The 23,902-nt window shown below is 37.1% G+C and overlaps 1 protein-coding gene across 1 annotated transcript in view; it reads left to right on the top strand.

The window, feature by feature from the left end:
* The window catches only part of LOC118585534 (inactive N-acetylated-alpha-linked acidic dipeptidase-like protein 2), a 221,945-nt gene that overhangs the window by 8,804 nt on the left and 189,239 nt on the right, over positions 1-23,902 (top strand). Inside the window, exon 3 of the mRNA XM_036190212.1 lies at positions 8,539-8,658. Within this exon, the coding sequence (XP_036046105.1) occupies positions 8,539-8,658 (120 nt within the window). The remainder of the gene's footprint in view (positions 1-8,538; positions 8,659-23,902) is intronic.

Below are 23,902 nucleotides of genomic sequence, written 5' to 3'. Positions count from 1 at the left end.
AGACTTTTAATAACTGATTCTATTTCCTTAAGTGTTATTGGACTATTTAAATAGTTTATCTGGTCTTGAATTAACTTAGGTATCTGGTACCTATCCAGAATATTGTCCATTTCTTTTAGATTTTCCAGTTTTGTGGAGAAGAGGTTTTCAAAGTATGACCTGATGATTTTGTGGATTTCCTCAGTGTTAGTTCCCTTTTCATTTCTGATTTTGATAATTTGGATGCTTTCTCTCTGCCTTTTGATTAGTTTGGATAAGGGCTTGTCTATGTTGTTGATTTCTCGAAGAACCAACTCTTTGTTTCATTCATTTTTTTGTAGTGTTCTCTTGGTTTCTGTTTTATTGATTTCAGCTCTCAATTTGATTATTTCCTGGTGTCTATTCTTCCTGGGAGACTTCGCTTCTTCTTGTTCTAGAGTGTTCAGATATGCTGTTAAGTCACTAGTGTGAGATATCTCCAACTTCTTTATGTGGGCATTTGGTGCTATGAATTTCCCTCTTAGCACTGCTTTCATAGTGTCCATGAGTTTGGGTATGTGGTATATTCATTTTCATTGATCTCTATGAAGTATTTAATTTATTTATTTCTTCCTTAACCCATTGGTGATTCAGTTGAGCATTATTCAGTTTCCATGAGATTGTAGGATTTCTGTACTTTTTGTTGTTGTTGAAATCTAACTTTAAATCATGGTGGTTTGATAGAATGCAGGAGGTTATTCCAATTGTTTGTATCAGTTGAGATTTGCTTTGTGGCCAAGTATGTGGTCGATTTTAGAGAAGGTTAAATGAGTTGCTGAGAAGAAGATATATTCTTTTTTTTAGGATGGAATGTTCTGTAGATATCGATTAAGTCCATTTGTGTCATAACATCAGTTAAGTCCTTTATTTCTCTGTTAAGTTTTGATTTGGCAAATCTGTCCACAGGTGAAAGTGGGGTATTGAAGTCTCCCACTATTAATGTGTGGGTTTTATATGTGATTGAAGCTTTAGTAATGTTTCTTTTCTATATGTGGGTACCCTTGTGTTTGGAGCATAAATGCTCAGAATTGAAACTTCATCTTGGTGGATCTTTCCCGTCATGAGTATATAATGTCCTTCTTGATCTCTTTTAATTGATTTTAGTTTGAAGTCTATTTTGCTGGATATTAGAATGGCTTACACATGCTTGTTTCTTTTATTATTATTATTATATTTGTGTTTTAATTTTACACATCAGCCATGGGTTCCCCTGTCCTCCCCGCTCCCGCACCCACCCCCACCTTCATCCTATCCCCTCCCCACCATTCCCATCTCCTCCAGGGCCAAGACTCCCCTGGGGATTCATTTAAACCTGGTGGATTCAGTACAGGCAGGTCCAGTCTCCTCCTTCTAGGCTGAGCAAAGTGTCCCTGTGTAAGCCCAAGGTTCCAAACAGCCAGCTCATGAACTAAGGACAGGTCCAGGTCCCATAGCCTGGGTGCCTCCCAAACAGTTCAAGCTATTCAATTGTCTCACTTATCCAGAGGGCCTGAACCAGCTGGGGGCTCCACAGCCATTGGTTCATAATTCATGTGCTTCTATTCCTTTGGCTATTTGTCCCTGTGCTTTTTCAAATCTTGGTCTCAACAAGTCATGCTCTTACAGTCCCTCCTCTTTCTCGACAGTTGGACACCTGGAGCTCCACCTGGGGCCTGGCTGAGGATGTCTGTATCCACTTCCATCAGTTATTGGATGAGAGTTCCAGCACGACTGTTAGGGTGTTTAGCCATCTGATCATCAGACTAGGTCAGATCAGGCTTTCTCTCGACCATTGCCAGCAGTCTACACAGGATGTATCATTGTGGATTTGTGGGGACCTCTCGAGCACTCTGCCTATTCCTGTTCTCATGTGGTCTTCATTTATCATGGTCTGTTATTCCTTGTTCTCCCTTTCTGTTCTAGATCCAGCTGGGATCTCCTGCTCCCCTAAGCTTTCTTTCCCTCAAACCTTGCCCTTCATTACCCCCACTCATGTCCAGGTTGTTCATGTAGATCTCATCCATTTCTCTGTCATTGGGTGATCCCTGGGTCCTTCCTAGGGTCTTGTTTTCTAGGTAGCCTCCCTGGAGTTGTGAGTAGCAGTCTAGTCATCTTTGTATTACATCTAGTATCCTCCTATGAGTGAGTACATACCATGTTTGTCTTTCTGAGTCTGGGTTACCTCACTCAGGATGATTTTTTTCTAGATCCATCCATTTGCCTGCAAACCTCATGATGTCATTGTTTTCTCTGCTGAGTAGTACTCCATTGTGTATATGTACTATATTTTCTTTATTCATTCTTCAGTTGAAGGGCATCTAGGTTGTTTCCAGGTTCTGGCTATTACAATGCTGATATGAACATAGCTGAGCAAATGCCCTTGTGGTATGATTGAGCATTCCTTGGGTATATGCCCAAGAGTGGTATAGCTGGATCTTGGGGGAGATGGATTCCCAAATTCCTAAGGAAGCTCCATATTGATTTCCAAAGTGCCTGTTCAAGCTAGCATTCCCACCAGCAGTGGAGGAGAGTTACCCTTGCTCCACATCCTCTCTAGCATAAGCTTTCTTCTGTGTTTTTGATCTTAGCCATTCTGACAGGTATAAGGTGGTATCTCAGAGTCATTTTGATTTGCATTTCCCAGATAATTAGAGATGTTGAGCAATTCCTTAAATGTCTTCCAGCTATTTGAACTTCCTCTGTGGGGAATTCTCTGTTTAGTTCTATAGCCCATTTTTAAATTGGACTGTGGGGCATTTTGACATCTAATTTCTTGAGTTCTTTATATATTCTGGATATTATCCCTCTGTCAGATGTGGGGTTGATGAAGACCTTTTCCTATTCTGTAGGCTGTTGCTTTGTCTTGTTGACCGTGTCCTTTGCTCTACAAAAGCTTCTCAGTTTCAACAGGTCCCATTGATTGATTGTTTCTCTCAATGTCTAGTGAGATGATCATGTGGTTTTTTTCTTTGAGTTTGTTTATATGGTGTATTACATTGATGGACTTTCATGTGTTGAACCACCCTTGCATCCCTGGGATGAAGCTTACTTGATCATGGTGGATAATTGTTTTGATGTGTTCTTGGAGTCTGTTTGCCAGTATTTTATTGAGGATTTTTGCATTAATGTTCATGAGGGAGATCGGTCTGTAGTAATATCTTTGTTTGGTTTAGGAATCAGGGTAATTGTAGCCTCATGGAAGGAGTTTGGTAATATTCCTTCTGCTTCTATTGTGTGGAACAATTTAAAGAGTATTGGTATTAAGTCTTCTTTGAAGATCTGGTAGAATTCTGCATTGAAACCATCTGTTCCTGAGCTTTTTTTGGTTGGGAGACTTTTAATGACTGATTCTATTTCCTTAGGGGTTATTGGACTATTTAAATGGTTTATCTGGTCTTGATTTAACTTAGGTATGTGGTACCTATCCAGAAAATTATCCATTTCTTTTAGATTTTCCAATTTTGTGGAGTAGAGGTTTTTGAAATATGACCTGATGATTTTCTGGATTTCCTCATTGTCTGTTATTATGTCCCCCTTTTCATTTCTGATTTTGTTAATTTGGATGGTCTCTTTCTGTGTCTTTTAGTTAGTTTGGATAAGGGCTTGTCTATCTTGTTGATCTCAAAGAACCAACTCTTTGTTTCACTAATCCTTTGTATTGTTCTCTTTATTTCTATTTTATTGATTTCAGCTCTCAATTTGATAATTTCCTGGTGTCTGTTCCTTCTGGGAGACTTTGATTCTTCCTGTTCAAGGGCTTTCAGGTGTGCTGCCAAGTCACTAGTGTGAGATTTCTCCAGCTTCTTTATGTGGGCATTTAGTGCTATGAATTTCCCTCTTAGCACTGCTTTCATAGTGTCCCATAAGTTTCGGTATGTGATGCATTCATTTTCACTGATCTCTAGGAAGTCTTTAATTGCTTTCTTTATTTCTTCCTTAACCCATTGGTGATTCAGTTGAGCATTATTCAGTTTCCATGAGATTGTAGGATTTCTGTAGTTTTTTTATGTTGTTGAAATTTAACTTTAAACCATGGTGGTCTGATAGAACACAGGAGGTTATTCCAGTTGTTTTGTATCTGTTGAGATTTGCTTTGTGGCCAAGTATGTGGTCGATTTTAGTGAAGGTTCCATGGGGTGCTGAGAAGAAGGTATATTCTTTTTTGTTTGGGTGGAATGTTCTGTAGATATCGATTAAGTCCATTTGAGCCATAACCTCAGTAAAGACCATTATGTCTCTGTTAAATTTAAATTTGGCCGATCTGTCCAGAGGTGAAAGTGGGGTGTTGAAGTCTCCCACTATTAATGTGTGGGGTTTTACATGTGATTTAAGCTTTAGTAATGTTTCTTTTACATATGTGGATGCCCTTGTGTTTGGGGCATAAATGTTCAGAATTGAGACTTCATCTTAGTGGATCTTTCCTGCAATGAGTATGTAATGTCCTTCATCAACTCTTTTGATAGATTTTAGTTTGAAGTCTATTTTGCTGGATATTAAGATGGCTACACCAGCTTTCTTCTTAAGACCATTTGATTGGAAAGTCTTTTCCCAACCTTTTATTTATAGGTTGTGTCTATCTTTGAATTTGAGGTGTGTTTCTTGTATGCAGCAGAAAGATGGGTCCTGTTTTTCTATCCCTTCTGTTAGTCTGTCTTTTTATAGGTGAATTAAGTCCATTGATATTAAGGGATATTAATGACCAGTGATTGTTCATTCCTGTTATTATTTTTATTTTTTGGTGGTAGTGTGTGTATACTTCTCTTCTTTGGGGTTTACTGCTGTGGTGTTATCTATTGCCTGTGTTTTCAAGGGTGTATCTGCCTTCGTTAGGTTGGAATTTTTCTTCAGTGCTTTCTGTAGGGCTGGGTTTGTGAATAAGTATTGTTTAAATCTGGTTTTGTCTTGGATGGTCTTGTTCACTCTATCCATGATGGGTGAAAGTTTTGCTGGGTATATTAGTCTAGGCTGGCATCCATAATCTCTTAGTGTCTGCATTATATCTGTCCAGGTCCTTCTGGCTTTCAATGTCTCCATTGAGAAATCGGGTGTTATTCTGATGAGTTTGCCTTTATAAGTCACTTGGACTTCTTCCTTTGCTGCCCTTAATATTCTGTCTTTATTTTGTATGTTTAGTTTTTAATTATTATATGGCAAGGGGACTTTTTTGGGGGGTCTACTCTGTTTGGTGTTCTATAGGCTTCTTGTATCTTCATAGGTATTCCCTTCTTTAAGTTGGGAAAGTTTTCTTCTATGATCTTGTTAAATATATTTTCTGTGCCTTTGAGTTGGTATTTTTCTCCTTCCTCTATCCTTATTATTCATTGGTTTGGTCTTTTCATGGTGTCCCAAATTTCTTGGACATTTTGGGTCATGACTTTGTTGGTTTTAGTGTTTTCTTTGACTGATGAATCTATTTCTTCTACTGTATCTTCAACACCAGAGATCCTGTTGTCCATCTCTTGCATTCTGTTGGTTATACTTGCATCTGAAGTTCCTGTTTGTGTACTCAGATTTTCTATTTCCAGCATTCTTTCTGTTAGTGTCTTCTTTATTTTTTCTATTTCCCTCTTCAGGTCTTGGACAGTTTCCCTTGCTTTTTCATGATTTTCTTTCAGGGACTTATCGTTTTCTTCTGCTTTAATTGTCCTCTCCTCTAGTTTTTTATAGCATTCTTCCCATTTTTTGTTTGTCTGTTCCTCCACTTTATTTTTGATTTCTTCTATATAAGCCTCTAGACTCTTCATGATGTTACTTATAAGGCTGTTTTCTTCTGCTTCTTCCATTCCATGATGTTCAGGTATAGCTGTTGGAGAAGGGCTAGGTTCTGGTGATGCTATATTGCTCTTTATTTTGTTGTATGTACTTCTGCCTTGGCGTCTGCCCATCTCCTTGTGGATTCGTTCTTGGTCTTATCAGGGTACTTGGTCCAGACAGAGCTGACAGATTTAGAGAGCCTCTCTCTGATCCAGATGGAAGTTCTGGGCCGGATGGGAGCTCTGGTTCAGATGAGAGCACTGGCCAGATAGGAGCTGGGCGGCTGGACTCTGAGTCTCAGGAAGTCCCTGGGGTCTCCTTATCTTGTCCAGATGGGAGCTCCTCTTGTCCAGATGAGAGTTCTGGGGTAGATGGGAGCTGGGGGCTCTCTGGTCCAGATGGGAGATCCGGGGCAGGATGGAATGCTGGACACTGGTCTCTAAGTCTCCAGCAGTGGCTGGGGTCTCCAGCAGATGGGTGTGGGGGCAAGGCGTTGAGGTTGTAGTGTCCACTGGAGGGTCTCTCTGGTCCAGATGGGAGTTCTGGGGTGGATGAGAGCTGGGGGCTGGTCTCTGAGTCTCAGGAAGTGGCTGGGTTCTCAGGGAAAATGGGCGTGGGGGCAGGCTGTGGAGACTGCAGTGTCTGCCTGCAGTCTTGGAAAAGGGGAGCCTTCCCACAGGGCCCACTCATTGGCCGGAAACTTAGGGCCAAATTGGGCAGGTCCTCCCAGGATGGTGCCCAGGGGTGGGACCCAGGGGTGGGAAGCATTCATTTTTATAATGTATCCAACTTCTTCTCAGCTATTTCAGTGTGGATCAATTTTTGTATCAACTTAGTAAAATGATTTCTTTTTAACATAGAATAATATAAGTTGTTGCTTTTCAGTTGTTGTTGTTGTTATTTTCCCTTAACCATTTCTAAATATGAGAAATATGTTCATTAATGTGACCAATAGAGTAATAGTCTATTTCTAGCTTCTGCCATTGAACATCAAATAGTGTGTAGCTTACTAAATGAAATGAAAAATAAAAAATTTCTTCTTTTTGCAGTGCACTCACTAATAATATGTGATCATTTCTTCAACCAAGTTTTTAAAATCATAGATTAACTGTTACTTATATGGTAATGGTATTAGTAAACTCAAAAAATTATATTAAAGGCACTTATTTAATTATATTTTAATAGGAAGAAAATTATAGTGAAAACCAGTCCTGAGAGAAGTGTTTTAACAATTAGGTCTCTTGACAAATTCACTTGAAAGTATAACTTAGCTTTTTCTATATTTCATAATTATTTAAATATAAGCCTTGGCACCTGACTATGCATGATGAATAATTGGGAAAAATAATGTGCAATGTGCCCTCAACAAAAAGTTTCATAGTAGTAAAAATGGAAACTATGCAAGCCCACATGCATACTCACACAGATATACTCACACTAGTTCAGGCACATGCCCACACACACACACACACACACACACACACACCAGGGGACAGGACGGGGAGGTCCTTAACCGGACACAGATTATTTGAAAGTAAAACTAGTAAAAGTTCATATTGAGTGACAGTGAAATATAATTCATCTGATAGGTAAGGGTTGAAATGGGCCTTGATGTGTTAGCAAAGTTTTGAAGATGTTCGTAAAGGTGATAGCTGAAAGTGATGGTTAATGTTAATTGTCAGCTGATGGACTAGTGGCTAGATGGACTTGGTCATGCCTGTGGGAGGCTATATGGACAACATTAACTGCAGTAAGAAGAGTTGCCAACTGGGAGTAACACAATTGTCTGGCTTGGATCATAGATTTTGTTGTATGAAAAATGGAATGGAGGAATAGCATGTGTCCACTTTTGCTTCTTGACTATGTCTAGTACTTATGAGTTCTTGAAACAGAATCCTTTGCTCAAAGGTATCATCCAGGGAGGCTGTTGTGTACTGCCAGATGAAGTCCTTAGATTTTGCTGAATTTCCCTCTCCGTCTCCAGCCACTTCCTCTCACTCTTTCATCATGTCTACCGCAAGCTGTAACTTGAAAGAATACACTTTGTAATACATAATCATTAGAACCCACAACAACAATTATTTTAATAACAAAAGTTAAAAAAAGCATAGCTGAAAAGAATCATCTTGCCTGCTAGGAATATCTCTTTGATGGGTCCCGCAGTTCAGAATTTTGCAAAAGGAAAGGGAACCAGGACTACTGATGGAGATTTCACATACTCATAAATATTTTGCTTGCGAGAAAAGGGAACTAATTAAAAAGAACAATATAAAGGTAACGTGTGATGGAATTATGGCATAAATAGTTATTTGGTGCAATATTTTCGAGACCAGAATGCCATGTTTGTGGTGGGTGACATAACAATTGTCAATGATGTCTGGTCATATGAGCAATTTGAACAGTTGTGCACAATCATTCATTCATAGACGACATTGTACTTGATAATAATAATAATAAATAATGACTTGTTAAACTTGCAAGCCTGAGATTGATATGATTATTATGATTCTTATTGATCCTAAAAAAATCAATCCTCTGATGTTTGTAAAAATGACTCATGAAACATGAATCTATAAAAACAAACCTGATGATTTTCAACTCATAGAAGGGAGAAAGCAGAGAAGCTTCGTCCTTGTGTAAAGAGGCAACATTGTAACTGGTCAGTTAGAGAGTTAAAGTTAGGACAGCATAGGTTGTCTTTGAAGATTTGATTCGCTACAAACAACTAGATACCTGACATTATTCTCACTATAAAGTTTTATTTTCCTGTACATTTTCCCTTTTCAGGCTGATGTCATCGATGTGAGTTATGGAACTGCAGATGATTTAAAAAGGATCACAAAATTTAAAAATACAACAAATCAAATTGCACTCCTGAAATTAGGAAAATTACCACTGCTGTATAAGGTTAGTACAAAGGCTCTTCTTATTTGGTGATAGAGTAAATGAAGTTTTTATTGCTGTTTGAGGTAGGAGCTTTTGAAATTTTATCTATATAGAGAGAGTGCATGTGTGTGCTTGTGTGTGGTGTATGCGTGCGTGCATACGTCCATGTGTGCGTGTGTCTGTGTGTAGCATGAGCTTGCTCCAGTGTATGAGAGAGAGAATTATAAGAAGTATCATTTCCAATAGAAGAAATTAATATCTTGATAGAAAAGAAATTGATGCCTGTATTCCTTAAATGAGGAGACGCATTAACTTGGTGATTGGTGAGTGTGTGAGCTCCCAGTCAAGGAACATAGCCATGTAAAGGTCCACATCTAAATATTGGCAAAGATATCTTGGGCTACATCTTCTCACGACATATATGAAACTTCAAATCTGTGCTTAAAATTGGCTGATTTCTATGTGCATCCACTCTTAGATCGGAATCTAACTGACTTATAATCTTCTGTGATTAATTTTGTAAACTCTGTAACTTCACATGACTGTTCACACTTAGAACTCCAATTGAAATATAATATTCTAAAGAGATGTAGAACTTTTATTTAATTTTTTATTTAAATTGAAGTTTATTAACACTTATCCACTAGGATCTATATAATTAAAACAATTCAAACTCAATACTGGATAAGGATTTAGCCCAATGTATAGCCAGGGCTGCAGGTTATTATTTCATTTTCTATTTCTGTTTAGAAAGAATGGTCACTGTGATTATGTCACAGGAAGTCTCTTGTTCTGAAGACACATTAAACCATTTCAGATGCAATTTTTAAGGGTTTTGCTAATCCCCAATTCCCAAAACCATTTCCAAAAACTGTTGGATAATGATGGCACATTCCTTTAGTCTCAGCACTCACATGGCAAAATCAGGTTGATGTTTCTGAGTTTTAGACTAGCCTGGTCTACTTGGCTCACTGCAGAGCTCCAGCCCAGCCACCAAACTTCAAAGTAAGACCCTGTTTCAGACAAAAAAAAAGGAAAGGAAGGAAAAAAAGAAGAAGGAAGGGAGGAGAACTCTGTACATACATTTTTCATTATCTTTCAAGGATTACTTAAATCAATGTACAGTTGTGACACAGTTTTAAAGATTAAAAAAGGACAATGATATTATTTTGTGCTCAATAATCCTTTGAAATGCAATAAATATGTTAAATATGTTTAAACAGTCACATAGTTAAAGAAACCATGCTCAATCAATGTATTCTAATTGGAGAAAAAAGATAATATAGTCATGGTCAAAAAATAACAAAATATTAACAGTGGTACATACATGTAATCAATACTGAAAATGATCTCATATTTGTAGAGGTGAACCAAATGAATATTTTTAAATAGAAGAGGAAACCAAAGTAACACAGTTGATATGTGTGGGTCTAATATGTTCATTGTACCAATTATGAATGTGACTTAGTTTAACTTTAGTAATTGATGACATCTCCATCTTTACACTTGCCTGAATCTATGTGTTATATAATGACTGTGTATTTTAAAAGAGAAAATGCCTTTAACATTTCTAATTAAGAGTCTGGAGCAGTGGCTCTGTGGTGAAGAGCACTTGCTGTTCTTGTAGAGGACCAGAGATCCACCTTCCTGTCAGGTAGATAGTTTGTATGGCTCATGGATGGGTAAGTCTTTTTATGCCCTGATCAACCAATTCTCTAGAGCATATCTGTGCTATCTGTCCCTGCTTTTTAAGTCTGAAGCTTAGAATATGAACTAACAATCTATTTGGTATAGGGTAGTTCTTTGATACTATAAGCTTTGGCTAAGATTTGCTCTGATCAATCTTCAAAATGTTAGAGTGGAAGTATGTGATCTGAAATCCTCATAAATTCTCAACTTGCTAAAATGAATTCCACTATGAAACATTTTTTAAATAAAATACTATACAACATTTTATTTCTTCTTATGTACATTTTCACTATCTGCAGTAATAAATAAATGGTGTATACTCTATAACATGTAAAATTAAATAAGTTACAATGGGCAGAGTTTGTACTATAGTCTAGATCATAACACAATAGCCCTCACATGGAGGAGAAAATAATACATGGAGTAATTAAAACTGAACACATACTTAACTATGTTATTTCAGCATAGTAAAACTATACTTAAAATTTACAAATCCTACTGCTATTCTTACAAATGGAAAAGTGTAAGACATGTTTCTATCACTGTCATAGAGTAAGTTATTAAAATGTTTTATTCTCATTATATGTATTTTAAACTTAAATTGAAAATTTTAAAGATTTAAGTATCCTATTTTTTAGAGTCCTAAAATGAACTATTTTTTATCTATCTGATAAAACATTCTATACAGTAGGAAAAATGAAAATCATATGATCCATCATTCTATACCATGATGTCAATACATTGCTCTATGTTTTGTGATCAATATGTGTTGCATGAAAGACTTTGCTTTTGAAATACAAATATACAGGATAAATGAGGAGTGTTGCTTACCAGCCATCTATATCTACAATAGTCAATGAAAGTCTATGGTTTTCAAATCTTTAAGACAAGTGGAAAATAATTAGGAAATATTCTAGTTAGGTAACTAAAAATCCTGACAAATACTACATTTTGAAAAATTCATTTCCATGAAGTATGTATGTACTATTTGTTATTTTTTTGTATGTTTGTGGGGTCTATATTGTTTAATTTGTCCTAGATATAATTTTTCTCAGAAGCCTTTGTTTAAGCCAGATGATAATTGCTCTCAAAAGCAAACGAGTTATCAACCTTCTCCAGCCTAAGGCTCAGGGAAGAAGCAGAAGAGGGATGGAAAGAATGTAGAAGACAAAGATGAGGGAGAGTTTCTGAAATGCTGCTTCCTACCATTGCACTCATGAACTCATAACCAACAGTACAAGACCCAAACAGGCCACTTCATGTGTTAGAGGACCACCAAAAATGGTAGAATGTTCACTTAATTTCTCATTCTGTTTCCCCAAATCAGAATATGGATGTATTTACTTGTTAAGTAGCAAAAATAAGTGGTATATTGGACAAAGACTGAAAAGTAAATCTTATTTCATCCCTTAAGATTTTTGAGAATTCAAATTAATTCATAAAGAGTATAAGAGCCAAAGGGGTTAGAGGACACCAAGAAAACAAGGCCCTCTAAATCAATACGAACAAAACTCGTGAGACTTGAAGCAGCATACGCAGGGCCTGCACAGGTCTGCAACAGGTCCTCTGTGTGTATATTATGACTTTGAGTTTAGTGTTTTATTGGATTCATGTGTGTGCCTTTACTTGGGCTCCTTTCTTCCAGTTGGTTTGTCTTGTCCAACCAGATGTGATAGTCTTTGCTGCATTTTATTATACTTTATTTTGTTGTACTTTAAAAAACATGAATGAATAAATGAATGAAAACTCAGCCACTCGGGAAAAGTTTACACCTGCTGGGAGAGGAAAATCAGTTTTCTCCCATAAAGTAGCCTTGGATATATCAGCCACTCGAGGGCAGGCCTCATGTTCAGGTGAAGTTGTTGACCAACATGTACTGGACTCCACAGTTTTTCTGTTGTTTGGTTACTGTTTGGAGGGTTTTCTTTTGGGGGGGGGTTGCATTATATTTTGTTGTTGTATCGGGTTTTTGCTTGCTTTTTGAGACAGAACTTAGAGTTGGGTTTGTAGGGAGAGGGAGCAGATCTGGAAGAACTTGGGAGAGGGGAAGAAAATGATCAAAATATATTTAAATTTTAAAATTGTTTAAGTAGTATAAAATATAATAATAAAAAAGAAAATTTTATGTGTACATATAATGCATTCTGGTTAATCCCTCTACAATCTTCTTTTATCTCCCTCTGTCAATTCCTCCTCCTCACTTCCTATACTTTTCCTAGATTCATGATGTTTGGTTTTGTTGTCTGACCCATTTAGTTTAGCCATTGCCATCTGCTTGACTAGTTTATTTGGACTCTCCACTGGAACCTGATAAGGGCTCCTTTCCACAAATTCAGCAATACTAAATTTTGCAGCGGTGATGAGTCAGGCACTCTGGGCCTCCCCTCATCCATTGCTGCCTGTTTGTGGACCATTCCTGGACAGACCTATTGTAGGCATCTTTAGTCATTGAGAATTCCTGATTCCTGTGGCCGTATATTGCCCAGAAGATGGCATTTCGCAGTATATTTCTGTATTTTCTAGCTCTCTCCTTCTTTCTGCTTCCTCTCCACATTGTTCCCTTAGCCTTGGAGAAGGTCTTTTAATTGCTGTCTAGGTATAAGAGCGTATTTACAAGGCGATTTGATACTATGCCAATTTAACTAAAAACAGAATTAAGTTCCCCATAACCTCCCTTCTCATGAGCGTTTGACTATATTTACAGTTTTAGGCATTTTGTCCCTCCTGTGAAGTGAGCCTAAAATCAATTGGTTACCTTCATAATTTCTTGCCACAATTATACAAATATCTACATGCTGCCTGACAAATTAGTGTTGTTTGTGGAATTAAAAGCTGGTTAAAACCATTGATGACATTTCTTTCCTATCAACTATCCTAGCAATTTTGTCATTATGAAAGCTAGGAGGTAGACATGAGGCTGCTAGGTAAGTTCCAGCCTGATTTTTCTATTTTGTGAAACCAAGGTGTGTGGTGCCTTCAGCCATCAGGATCTTATTTAGTTCTGGAGAATAACCAAGAAGGATGACAAGAACCGCATTGCTTTGGGGGCCTCTAAGGCCTCTCTGATCAATGACGTTGTTTCATTCTAAACTATCTCGATAGGGAGGCGTATGCGGCAATGAGCACCACTGAGCTGTGTGCTGCGGCAGTGGGCTGACAAGCTATGAAAGGGAAGAAACACGCTTGCCTACTGAAACTCTCCAATACCATCCCCTGTTACAGAGGGCAAACAGATTGAATGGCAACCTTAGAATATTTTTGGACAAAAACTTATTTAAATGGTGTCACTGCTGAGGTTAGGGTGATTCTGAATTTGAAGACACACTTGCTTCTGTTTTACCTCAAAGCAATTTTTGCTAGTATTTAATGAAGAAAAAAATAAAAGGCAAACATTATCTTGATACTTAGAAAAGATGTACTTTGTTCATTGAATAATTTAATGGGGCACTTCACACCCAGTTCTTAGAAGTAATTATAAGAGAACTGTGCTTCCATAATTTGTAATTATAAGATTCCAGAATGCTCTCATTTGTCATAGAAAATGTGGTCTGGCCTTGCCCTTTATCTGTCCTATGGTGGCATGAGCAAGGGAGAGAAGCACCCTCTCCAATCCCTCATGGCCTGTGGCAGGTGGGAGAGTAGGAGAGCTAGCTCTGCCTCTCACCAGCTGCAGCACTCTGTAGAGTGGTCCCTGTTAGCATTCCCTGGGCAATACAGTAGAGATGGCCCTGGTGGTGTGGGGAGGAGAACTAGTCCACCCCTTGCAGCTTACCACATTGGGTAGTAAGCACAGTGCCAGAGAGCTCACCGTGGTGGTGAGGACAAGGGAAAGCTAGCAGGCTGACCAACCCAGCAACCTCCTGACCCAGAACCAGGGCTATGAGTTGTGCCATCCCAGCATCTCCTCCATCTATGACCTGTCGGGGCATGTGAACGGGTAAATCATGCTGATTCCAAGTTGTAGGATCTCCACGACACACAACAACAAGAGGCTGCACAATCAGAGCCCCAGGGAGGGTCCTGTATTTATGTTGCAGCAGAAACCAGAGGCCTGAACCTAGACCAACGACTCACCGCAACGAACACTTGCAAGTAATGATAGTGAACTAAAGGTATACCATGTGACTCACTGTGTCCCACAACAGCTTCCATGATGAGATTTTCCTTTTCTTTCTTCTGTTTTTCCTCTTCTGGAGGATATGGTAGGTTGAAGGGAAGAGGGTGGATGGAAAGGGGCAAGGAGATGAATGGGATCAAGATGCATGATGTGAAATCCATAAAGAATCAATTGAAAAAGTTGAATTGGGCTGGAGAGATGGCTCAGCGGTTAAGAGCACTGGTTGCTCTTCCAGAGGTCCTGAGTTCAATTCCCAGCAACCACATGGTGGCTCACAACTATCTGTAATGAGATCTGATGCCCTCTTCTGGCCTGCAATTATACATGCAGGCAGAACACTGTATACATAATAAATAAATAAATCTTTAAAAAAAATTTTAAAAAGTTGAATTGGAAAAAATTTAAAAAAGCAATTAAAGTAAGTGAATTTAGAACAAATACATATATTTGAATATTTCACAATACTTTCCAAATATTTAAGTGTTTCTTGTTGCTTGGAATTAAATGCAAGTGTGTCCACAAAGCTTCATATTGTGTCTAGAGATAACTAAATAATTAGAAGTCATGACCGTGTTTATGTTTAGCTAATCACATAGATATTAGCTTACTTATGTCTTTAATTTATTTAATTTTCATTAGATATTGAACCATTCAAAAACTATCAAATCATAACAAGTAACATCATGAGAGGATTTTTTGTTTTGATACCTCTTATTGTGAGATACTGAGAACAGTTATTTCCATGTATTAATACTCACTTTGTAGCATGAAGGGATAGAGAATTTTATTTCTCTCAATTAAGTGTTGTTGCATACACTTAAAAAAAATGAACACAAAAGAGAAAGAGGACAAATAAGCAGGAGAAAAATGGAATGAGGGATAGAGAAGAAACGGAGGGAGAATAGAAGGGGGATGGAGAGAGAGACACAGGGGGGGAGAGAATGAGATAGTTAGGGAGAGGGAAAGAAAAGAGGAAGGAGAGGAAATAGACATTCTTTCCTATTTAATCACTAAAACCATCAATATTTCATAAAAATTCTAAAACATTAAAAAGTAGCCTAAACATTTGGACTCATTAACCTAGAGAACACATTATGAAAATACCCCCCCCCCCCCCCACACACACACACTTTCACATTTTAGACTTTCCTATCCTTCTCACGTCTGGTTGGCAAATTTTAAAAATGTTTCAGGGCTTCACAGTGTAATTCATCTTCCTTATTTACTCTGTGTTCAATGGGGAATTTGTTTAAAATGGTATAATAGAATACTGCATGATGCAAATTATGGCAAACACTGTTCCCATTGCTCACTGGTTATGGCACCTTGGAATACAGTCTAGTTGCCCACCATGTTACAATCTGCACCATAATTATACAGATAGTCTCACCTAAGGTTGTGCTAATATGAAACCTCTGGCCAAATGTAATTGATATTATTATTATGAACAAGGTTGTCTACTTCCATACCTATTCCGTATAGTACTTGATGTCATAGCTAGAGCTCTAAGACAACTGAAATAGATTAAAGAGATGTAAATTTAAAATGAAGAAGTTGAAGTATATTTATGTGCAAAAGATATGATGGCAAACATGAGTGACCCAAAATTTTACACTAGGAAACTCCTACAGCTGATAAAGACTTATAGCAAAGTAGTTGGATACTAAATTAACTCACAAAAGTCAGTAACCTCCCTATCTACAAATAAAGAATGGTACAAGAAAGAAATCAGGGGAACAATACATTTCACAATAGCATAAAATAATATAAAATCTCTTGGGATAACTCTTACAAAGCAAGGGAAAGGCTTGTGTAGCAGGAATCTTAAAAATTCTTATTAATAAATCAAACCTGAGGCCAGTTATTGGGGTGAATGCTGGAAGATCAAAGAGACAGAACAAGCCACAGCTTCCTCACCTCGCCAGTTCCTCAGCTGGTCTTGTTTCCTCAGACTGCAAGCTTCTGAAGCCTCATCCAAATGGGTCTCAGCTGAAATGCTGCTAGAAGCCTAAAAGCTTAACCAGCCAAATGCTTAACCAGCCAAATGCTTCTAGTTTCTGGTCCTCACACCTTATATATCTTTCTCTTTCTGCTGTCACTCCCTGGGATTAAAGGCTTGCTTTCTGGGATTAAAGCCTGGCTGTTTCTACTGTGGCCTTGAACTCAGAGATCCTCCTGGCTCTGCCTCCCAAGTGCTGGGATTAAAGGCGTGTGCTACCACTGCCTGTCCTCATGTTTAATATCGTGGCTGTCCTGTTCTCTGACATCAGATAAGTTTATTAGCCTGCATAATATTTCGGGGAACACTATACCACAACAGGCTTGAATGGGAAAATCTTCAAATCACTGAAGAAAGAAATCAAAGAAGATATCAGAAGATGGAAAGGTCTCCCATGTGCATGCATCAGTAGGATTAACATAATAAAAATGACCATTCTATGAAAAGCAATCTATAGATTAAGTACAATTCCCATAAAGATTCCAACACAATTCTTCATAGACCTTGAAAGGACAATTCCGAGCTTCATATAAAAACACACACCCAAAAAAGAAAGAAAGAGAAAAAGGAAAAAGAAAAATAACAGGATAGTTAAAACAACCTTGCATAGTAAAACAACCGCTGGAGGTAACAGCAGCCTCCAGTAATAAGAGCATAGCATTGGCACAAAAACGAACAAGTGGGCCAATGAAATCAAATTGAAGAACCAGATATAAATCTTTACACCCATGGGAACTTGACATTTGATAAAGAAGCCAGAAATTCACACTGGAGGAAGACAACATCTTCAACAAATGGTGCTGGTTAAACATGACCACATATAGAAGAGATCCATACTTATTATCCTGCACAAAACTTAACTCAAAATGGATAAAAGACCTCAACATAAAACTAGATCCAGTGAACCTGATAGAAGAGTAAGTGGGGAACAGGCTTCAACTCTGGCACTGGAGACAACTTCCTGAGCAGAACAGCAATTGCACAGGTACTGAAATCCACCACTAATAATGGGACTTCATGAAACTGATAAGATTTTGCATATTATAGGGCAACATCATTTGGACAAATCAGTAGCCAATGGAATGGGAACAGATTTTTACCAACTACACATCTAAGAAAGGGCTAATGTTCAAAATAACTAAAGAACTCAAGAAACTAGACAAAAAGAGAGCAAATAACCCAATTTAGAAAAATGGAGTATAGATCTAAGTATGTAGCAGAGGAAACTCATAACTGAAACATGTAAACAAATGTTCAACATCCTTATCCATCAGGGAAATGCAAATCAAAACTACTTTGAGGATCCATCTTAAATTAGTCAGAATGGCTAAGATCAACAAAACAAGTGACAGCTCATCCTGTTGAGAATATAGAGGAAAAGTAACATTCATGCATTGCTGCTGAGAGTGCAAATTTGAACAGCTACTATGTAAATCAGTGTGGTAGTTCTTCAGGAAGCTGGAAATCATTCTACCTCAAGGTCCAGTTATATCACTCTTAGGCATATAGCCAAAGAATGCTTTATTCTACCCCAAAGACACTTGCTCAGTCTTGTTCTTTGCTGCTCTATTCACAATAGCCAAAAATGACAACAACTGTTCCTCAATGGAAAAACAGATAAAGCAAATATAGTCCGTTTACACAATGGAGTATTATTCAGCCATTAAACAAAATGACATAATGAAATTTGCAGGCAAATGGATGAAACTAGAAAAATTCCTGAGTGAGGTATCCCAGACCCAGAAAGACAAATATGGTATATATTCACCTATATATGAATATTAACTGTTAAGTCAATGATAACCAAGCTACAATCCATAGAACCACACAGGGTAGGTATATAGTAAGGAACTAGAGAGAATAGATAGATCTCATTGGGAAAGGGAAATTAGATGGATAGTTATGTATGATTGGGGACTGGAATGGAAAGATCAAGGGGATTGTGGGAGAGAAGATGGGGAGAGAAATCTAAAAGTAAGGGTCATTTGGGAAATAGTATGGAAACCTGATACAGTAGAAATTTCCTAAAATATACACTTATATGAAGGTGTTCTAAATGAAACCACCAAATAATTAGAGAGACAGAGTCCAAATTGGCCAACCCTGTCACCCAAAGAGGCTTCTAGTAATGAGATTGGGCTACATCTAATTGAATTGTTGCCCAAAAGGATCCCATAGGAATACCCATACAACCTAGGTTGTTGCCAGGACAAACTGACATCAAGGCCCATTGTTGAAGACAACACTTATACAACTCGTTGAGCATAGTGAAGATGAGCCTACATAGAGCCTTCTTCACCCCTGTGTTCCAACATCTTTAGTACAGGAAGGTACTCTATATGCTATCAAAAGTGAAGCATAGACACCAAGCCCAAACCCTTCATCTACTTAAGACTTAAGGCCTATTCCACAAATGGGACCCAAACCAGGAATAGCTTGGGTGGCCAAGAACCTGAGACTAGATAACTGAGGAACCTAAGTCAATGCTAAATAATATTGGTCCAAAAAAATGAGAGGGTGGGGGACGGAGGTGGGGGGGAGAAGAAAAAAGAAAAAAAATCTATGTAGTGATAAAATGACTCCTAATGATATTCTGCTATACTCATTGATCAATGTCTTGTTCAACTATCATCATAGAAACTTCCTCCTCCTGCAGATTGGTAAAAATTAGAGATCCACAGCTAGATGTTACACAAAGAGTGAGAGACCTTAGAACACTCATCACTCAATAATATGTCTCCATCAAATTCCTCCCATCAGAGATCAGGGAACCCTGAAGAAGAGAAGGCAGAAAGAATTTAAGAACCAAATGGGATGGGAAAACAAGAAAACAAGACCCTCTAAATCAACATGAGCAAAGCTCATATGAACTCACAGATAATGAAGCAGGATGAACCAGGGCCTCTGCATTTGTATTATAGCTTCCAATTTAGCATTTTTTGTGGAATTCCTGAGTCATTCCTGGAAGGAATGAGTAAGTCTCTGATTCTTGTGCCGCTTCTTGGGCTCTTAGTTTATTTGGTCCAACTTTGAGGTGACAGTTTTTGTTTTATCTTATTATATTTTATTTTGTATAGTTTTAAAAAATGAATAAATGAATGAATGAATACCTAGCTACTAGGGTAAAGGCTAACAGCTGAACTGTCATTTATAACTTCTGGGAGAGGGAAATCAGTTTTTCTAGTGAAATGACAGTTGCTTATATCACCCACTCTGGAGCATGTCTCATGTTTAGGAGTAGTTGAACAACAAAATAAAAATTATATTTAAATTCAATAATTGTTTTAAAGATAAAAATATCATAAAAATAAAAGCTACATGGTGTATTGTATCTAAACTTCAGTTCAGTAGAGGCCCCATTTTTACAACAAATTACTATTTAATAAGTTATACAAACTATTATAGACCACAAAATAGTTTACTTGAACATTGAAACAATCTCTATCTAATAAAATATTGTCCTAATTAGTAATTATTAATGTGAAATTAAATTTATCAAACTCATACATTTTCATTAACTAACTTTAACTAAAAATATACATACGCTATGTTTATATAAAAGCTATCTAGAAAATTTTACAGCCTATGCATATTATAGTTACAAATGCAACTTTCTTTTTCTGTCTGAATAATGAAGATTTCAAGAGCTTTTACTAGGGCTAAAACTTTTATATTTCAATTGCTACATTTCCATTTTTATTGTCTAAACATGAATATCATTTTTACATTTTCTCTTATGTTGCATTTTAGATTATACCTGGTAACCTCATTGAATATATAAATTTCTTTTTCATTTACTTAATAATTATTTTGATATTATGATCATCTGGCTAAACTTTAGAACACAGCATTAATGGTTCTTATCATTATTAAAATAATTCCACATTTTAAATAATTTAGCATTGGAAAAAAATCAAAGAATTAAATAGTTCCTTTAATCTACAAAACTAGGTTAGATAAATTTAGACTAACATTTATAATTAAGAAAATGATATCAAGTCTTTAAGAGAAACTGTCAGCTTTTCTATTTTCAGCTATAATTTTCTTTCTACTCTAAATTGCTAGACTTCTATTGATTTTTTAAACTGTCAGCATACTTTTCAGCTTAGAACTTGAATTCTTAAGTATATAAGTTTAGAAACGACATGTATACTTATAAGACATTTGTAATTCTCAGGGATTAATTTTACAAAGTTGTATGAAAGACTTCCTCATATAAAATCAGAGATTGCATGAATTTTAAGAGAGAATTCTTGCAGACCGGCATGTCACACTCCACAACAACTGATCCAGCATATGTTTGCCTCAGTAATAGGTCTATGATGAGTAATAGCAGAAATTATTGATGGTAATGTATTATGGACACTAAAATGTCTGTCACATAATTGAAAACATTACTTCTCTTCCATTATAAATAGAAGATTTTTTTTTATTTTTCAGCTTTTCAAGACAGGGTTTTTCTGTGTAGACCTCTAATTGATAATAAAACAGCAAAATACAATCTATTTTTATCATAATTTTATAATTTTGAGATTTTAAGATTTTTTTCTCTTAATCTTGGTGGAATTTCCCCTTTATTGAAAATAGATTTGTTTCTTATTAATATATCCTGATTATGGTTTCTCCTCCTTCTGGTCCTCCCAGTCCCACCTCCCTTGCCATCTCATCTGAATCGACTCCCTTTCTGTCTCTCATTAGCAAACAAATAGTCTTCTAAGGAATGATAATACAAATATAACAAAATATAAGAGAAAACTAACCCTATCACATCCAGGTTGGACAAGACAAATAATTAGAAGTAAAAATTCCAAGGGAAGGCACAAGATCCAGAGACCACTTGTTTATACATGCAGGAATTCCATGGAAATACTAAACTAGAAGCCATAATACATATGCAGAGGACCCAGTGTAGACATGAGGCGCTGTGCAAGCTGCTCAGTTCTGACTTCATATGAGATAAATAATGTTTACTTAGCAGGTCTGGTTTTCTTGTAGCCCTCCATCCCCTCTGGCTCTTAGTTCTTTTCACCTCCTTTTCTGTGGGTTTCCCTGAAACTTGAAGGGAGGGATTTGATGGAGACATTATCATTGAATGTTGAGGGTTCCAAGTTCTCTCACTGTCTGCATAATGTCTGGCTATGGGTCTCTGTGTTTATTCCCATCTACTGCAAGAGGAGGTGGCTGAGCATGACACTGATCTATATGATCTAATGAGTATAGCAGGATGTCATTAGGAATCATTTTATTTCTACTTTTTAATTTTTAGAAGAGTAGTCTATTTGCTTTATCTTTTAGGGAAGAGTTGAGAATGTTATAACAATTGATGTTGATCATCAATTTTTAGGATATTGAAGAATACTTGCTACTTCAGTTTTTATCTTTTATTGAAAATTATTTTTATATAATATTTTCTAATTGTGATTTCCTCTCCACTAGCTCCTTCTAGATCTTACTAACCTGCTCTCTCATACAAATCCACACCTTTCTTTCTCTTTCCTTAGGGGGAAAAGAAACAAGTTGGAAAATGGGAGACAAGAGAAGGGTAAGGAAGGGAATACAGGGAGAAACAGTTAAAACTAAGTTTGAGGGGTTGTATGGAAATCTCAAACAGTAAATGTTTCCTAAAATACATACATATATAAAAGAGGTATAAATAGAATCACAGGAAGAGATGGAGACCCAGTTGGACATCTCTCATCACCAAATGAAGACTCCAGTTTTGGGAATGGGTTACATCTAATAGAATTGTTGCCCAAAAACATTGTGGGAACTCCCAAACAAGCCAGGCTATTGTCAAGGCTCTTGGTTGCTCTCCACAAATTGATGTAAGGCTGTGTTGCTGAAGATAACACCTATACAACTTACTAAAAACAGAAGTTGAGCTGGTGCATACCTAGAGCCTTTACCCGTACTGAGCAGTGCTCACAGTAATAGAAAACTACTCTTCATGCTACCAAAGGAGAAAGGTAAATTGCAACCCAGCTTTAGAGACATTTTAAAGGTAGCAATTTGAAAGGTACCTGTGTATTGTTGCAGCTTCTTCTAAATACATTATCTCCAAGAGACCTTCCTTATATTCTCAAATCCCTGTATTAGAAGGTGACTGTTGATCGATGAATAAGGCTCCAGAGTCTGAATGAATGATTTCACTTACACTGCCTGATCCATTATGGGACAGCAAGGCCTGCTTTCCAAACCCAGCATACTCTGGTCCTCACAGTTATGAATTTACCTGTGTCCAAGAACATTTAGATGGCTTTTCTGAGACCTTTTCAGTGCTGTGGTCACAATCATCTTTCTTCACAACTGAACAAAAAAGTTTTCAGTTATTTTCAGATGTTTCAGGATGAGAAGAATAGAAAAAGATAGGGGAACTGTGAAAATGTATATAACTAGTTGAGGCAAATGATGAGTATGTGAGTGTTCATTTGTCATACCTGTGCAAATTCTGTTGAATTCTTTAAAACAAAAATTTCTAGCTACAGTAATTGAGGGGGAACTATAGCCAGGATTCTCACAGATGCCTGGAAATGGTTCTGACTCTCAGCACCAGTTGAGCGAGCCCTTCTTGCGTGCGTGCTGATGAGTGCTTTCAAGGAAAGCTCTCCATTAGACACAACTTCTCATTTATGTGGAGAGTCTTTCAGGCATCTTTGCTCTTACTCAATCAGGCATACTAATCAGAGGACTTGGACTTTCCAATTTAGCAGTCCAAAATTCAACCTGACTAATGGGAGAAAGAATGTCACTTGACATTTTGCCTGAAAGTGGAGCAAAAATCAACAAGTGGATTGGGTGTGTTCATTTCAGATAAAATCACTCTTCATACAAATTGACTTTTTATCAGATTAGCAGCATGCAGGGCAAGCATAGCCTAGGGCCCCTAAACAAAAAAATACATGTAGGGAATTGGTTCTGAATTTGCTCTCTACCAGAGTGCCTGGAGAATCATGAGGCCTTTACATTCCTCAGTTAATTTATTATTAGACAGAAGTTCTTACTAAGTTCTTCATCAAAGTGTTGCTACTAAATGTTACCCTGAATAAAAAGAATCTCTAACTTGAAAATACTTACGAATCTTACATCATAATCATCTTAGATTGCATGTTCATGTATAAGACAAGCAAAGCAGAGTATATTTCTGCAGTATGGCAAGCATTTGAGGAATGCCTATGGAATGTCCAGTGTGCTTGCTGGGCTGCTCTAAATATCTTCCAGCATTATGTTGATTTGGCTAGCTGTTAAAATCATTGCATATAGAAATATTTTATAATTAGTAATTTAAAATTATAAAAGTATTTTGTTGTGCTAAATAAGCCTTAGACTTGTTTGGGACTAAGAACAGGTGATTTATTTGGCTCCTTCTTATTAAGACAGACTTTTCAAATGCAAGTATGAACAATGAAGTTTTTCATAAATTGATAGCCATTCCCTTCCTAGGTTGGAGATTCTGTAAATAC

The sequence above is a fragment of the Onychomys torridus genome, chromosome 6 (genome assembly GCF_903995425.1).
Source record: "Onychomys torridus chromosome 6, mOncTor1.1, whole genome shotgun sequence".
In the NCBI taxonomy this organism is placed as follows: domain Eukaryota; kingdom Metazoa; phylum Chordata; class Mammalia; order Rodentia; family Cricetidae; genus Onychomys; species Onychomys torridus.
Note: the sequence above shows the minus strand (reverse complement) of the source record. Positions and strands in the feature narration are given on the sequence as shown.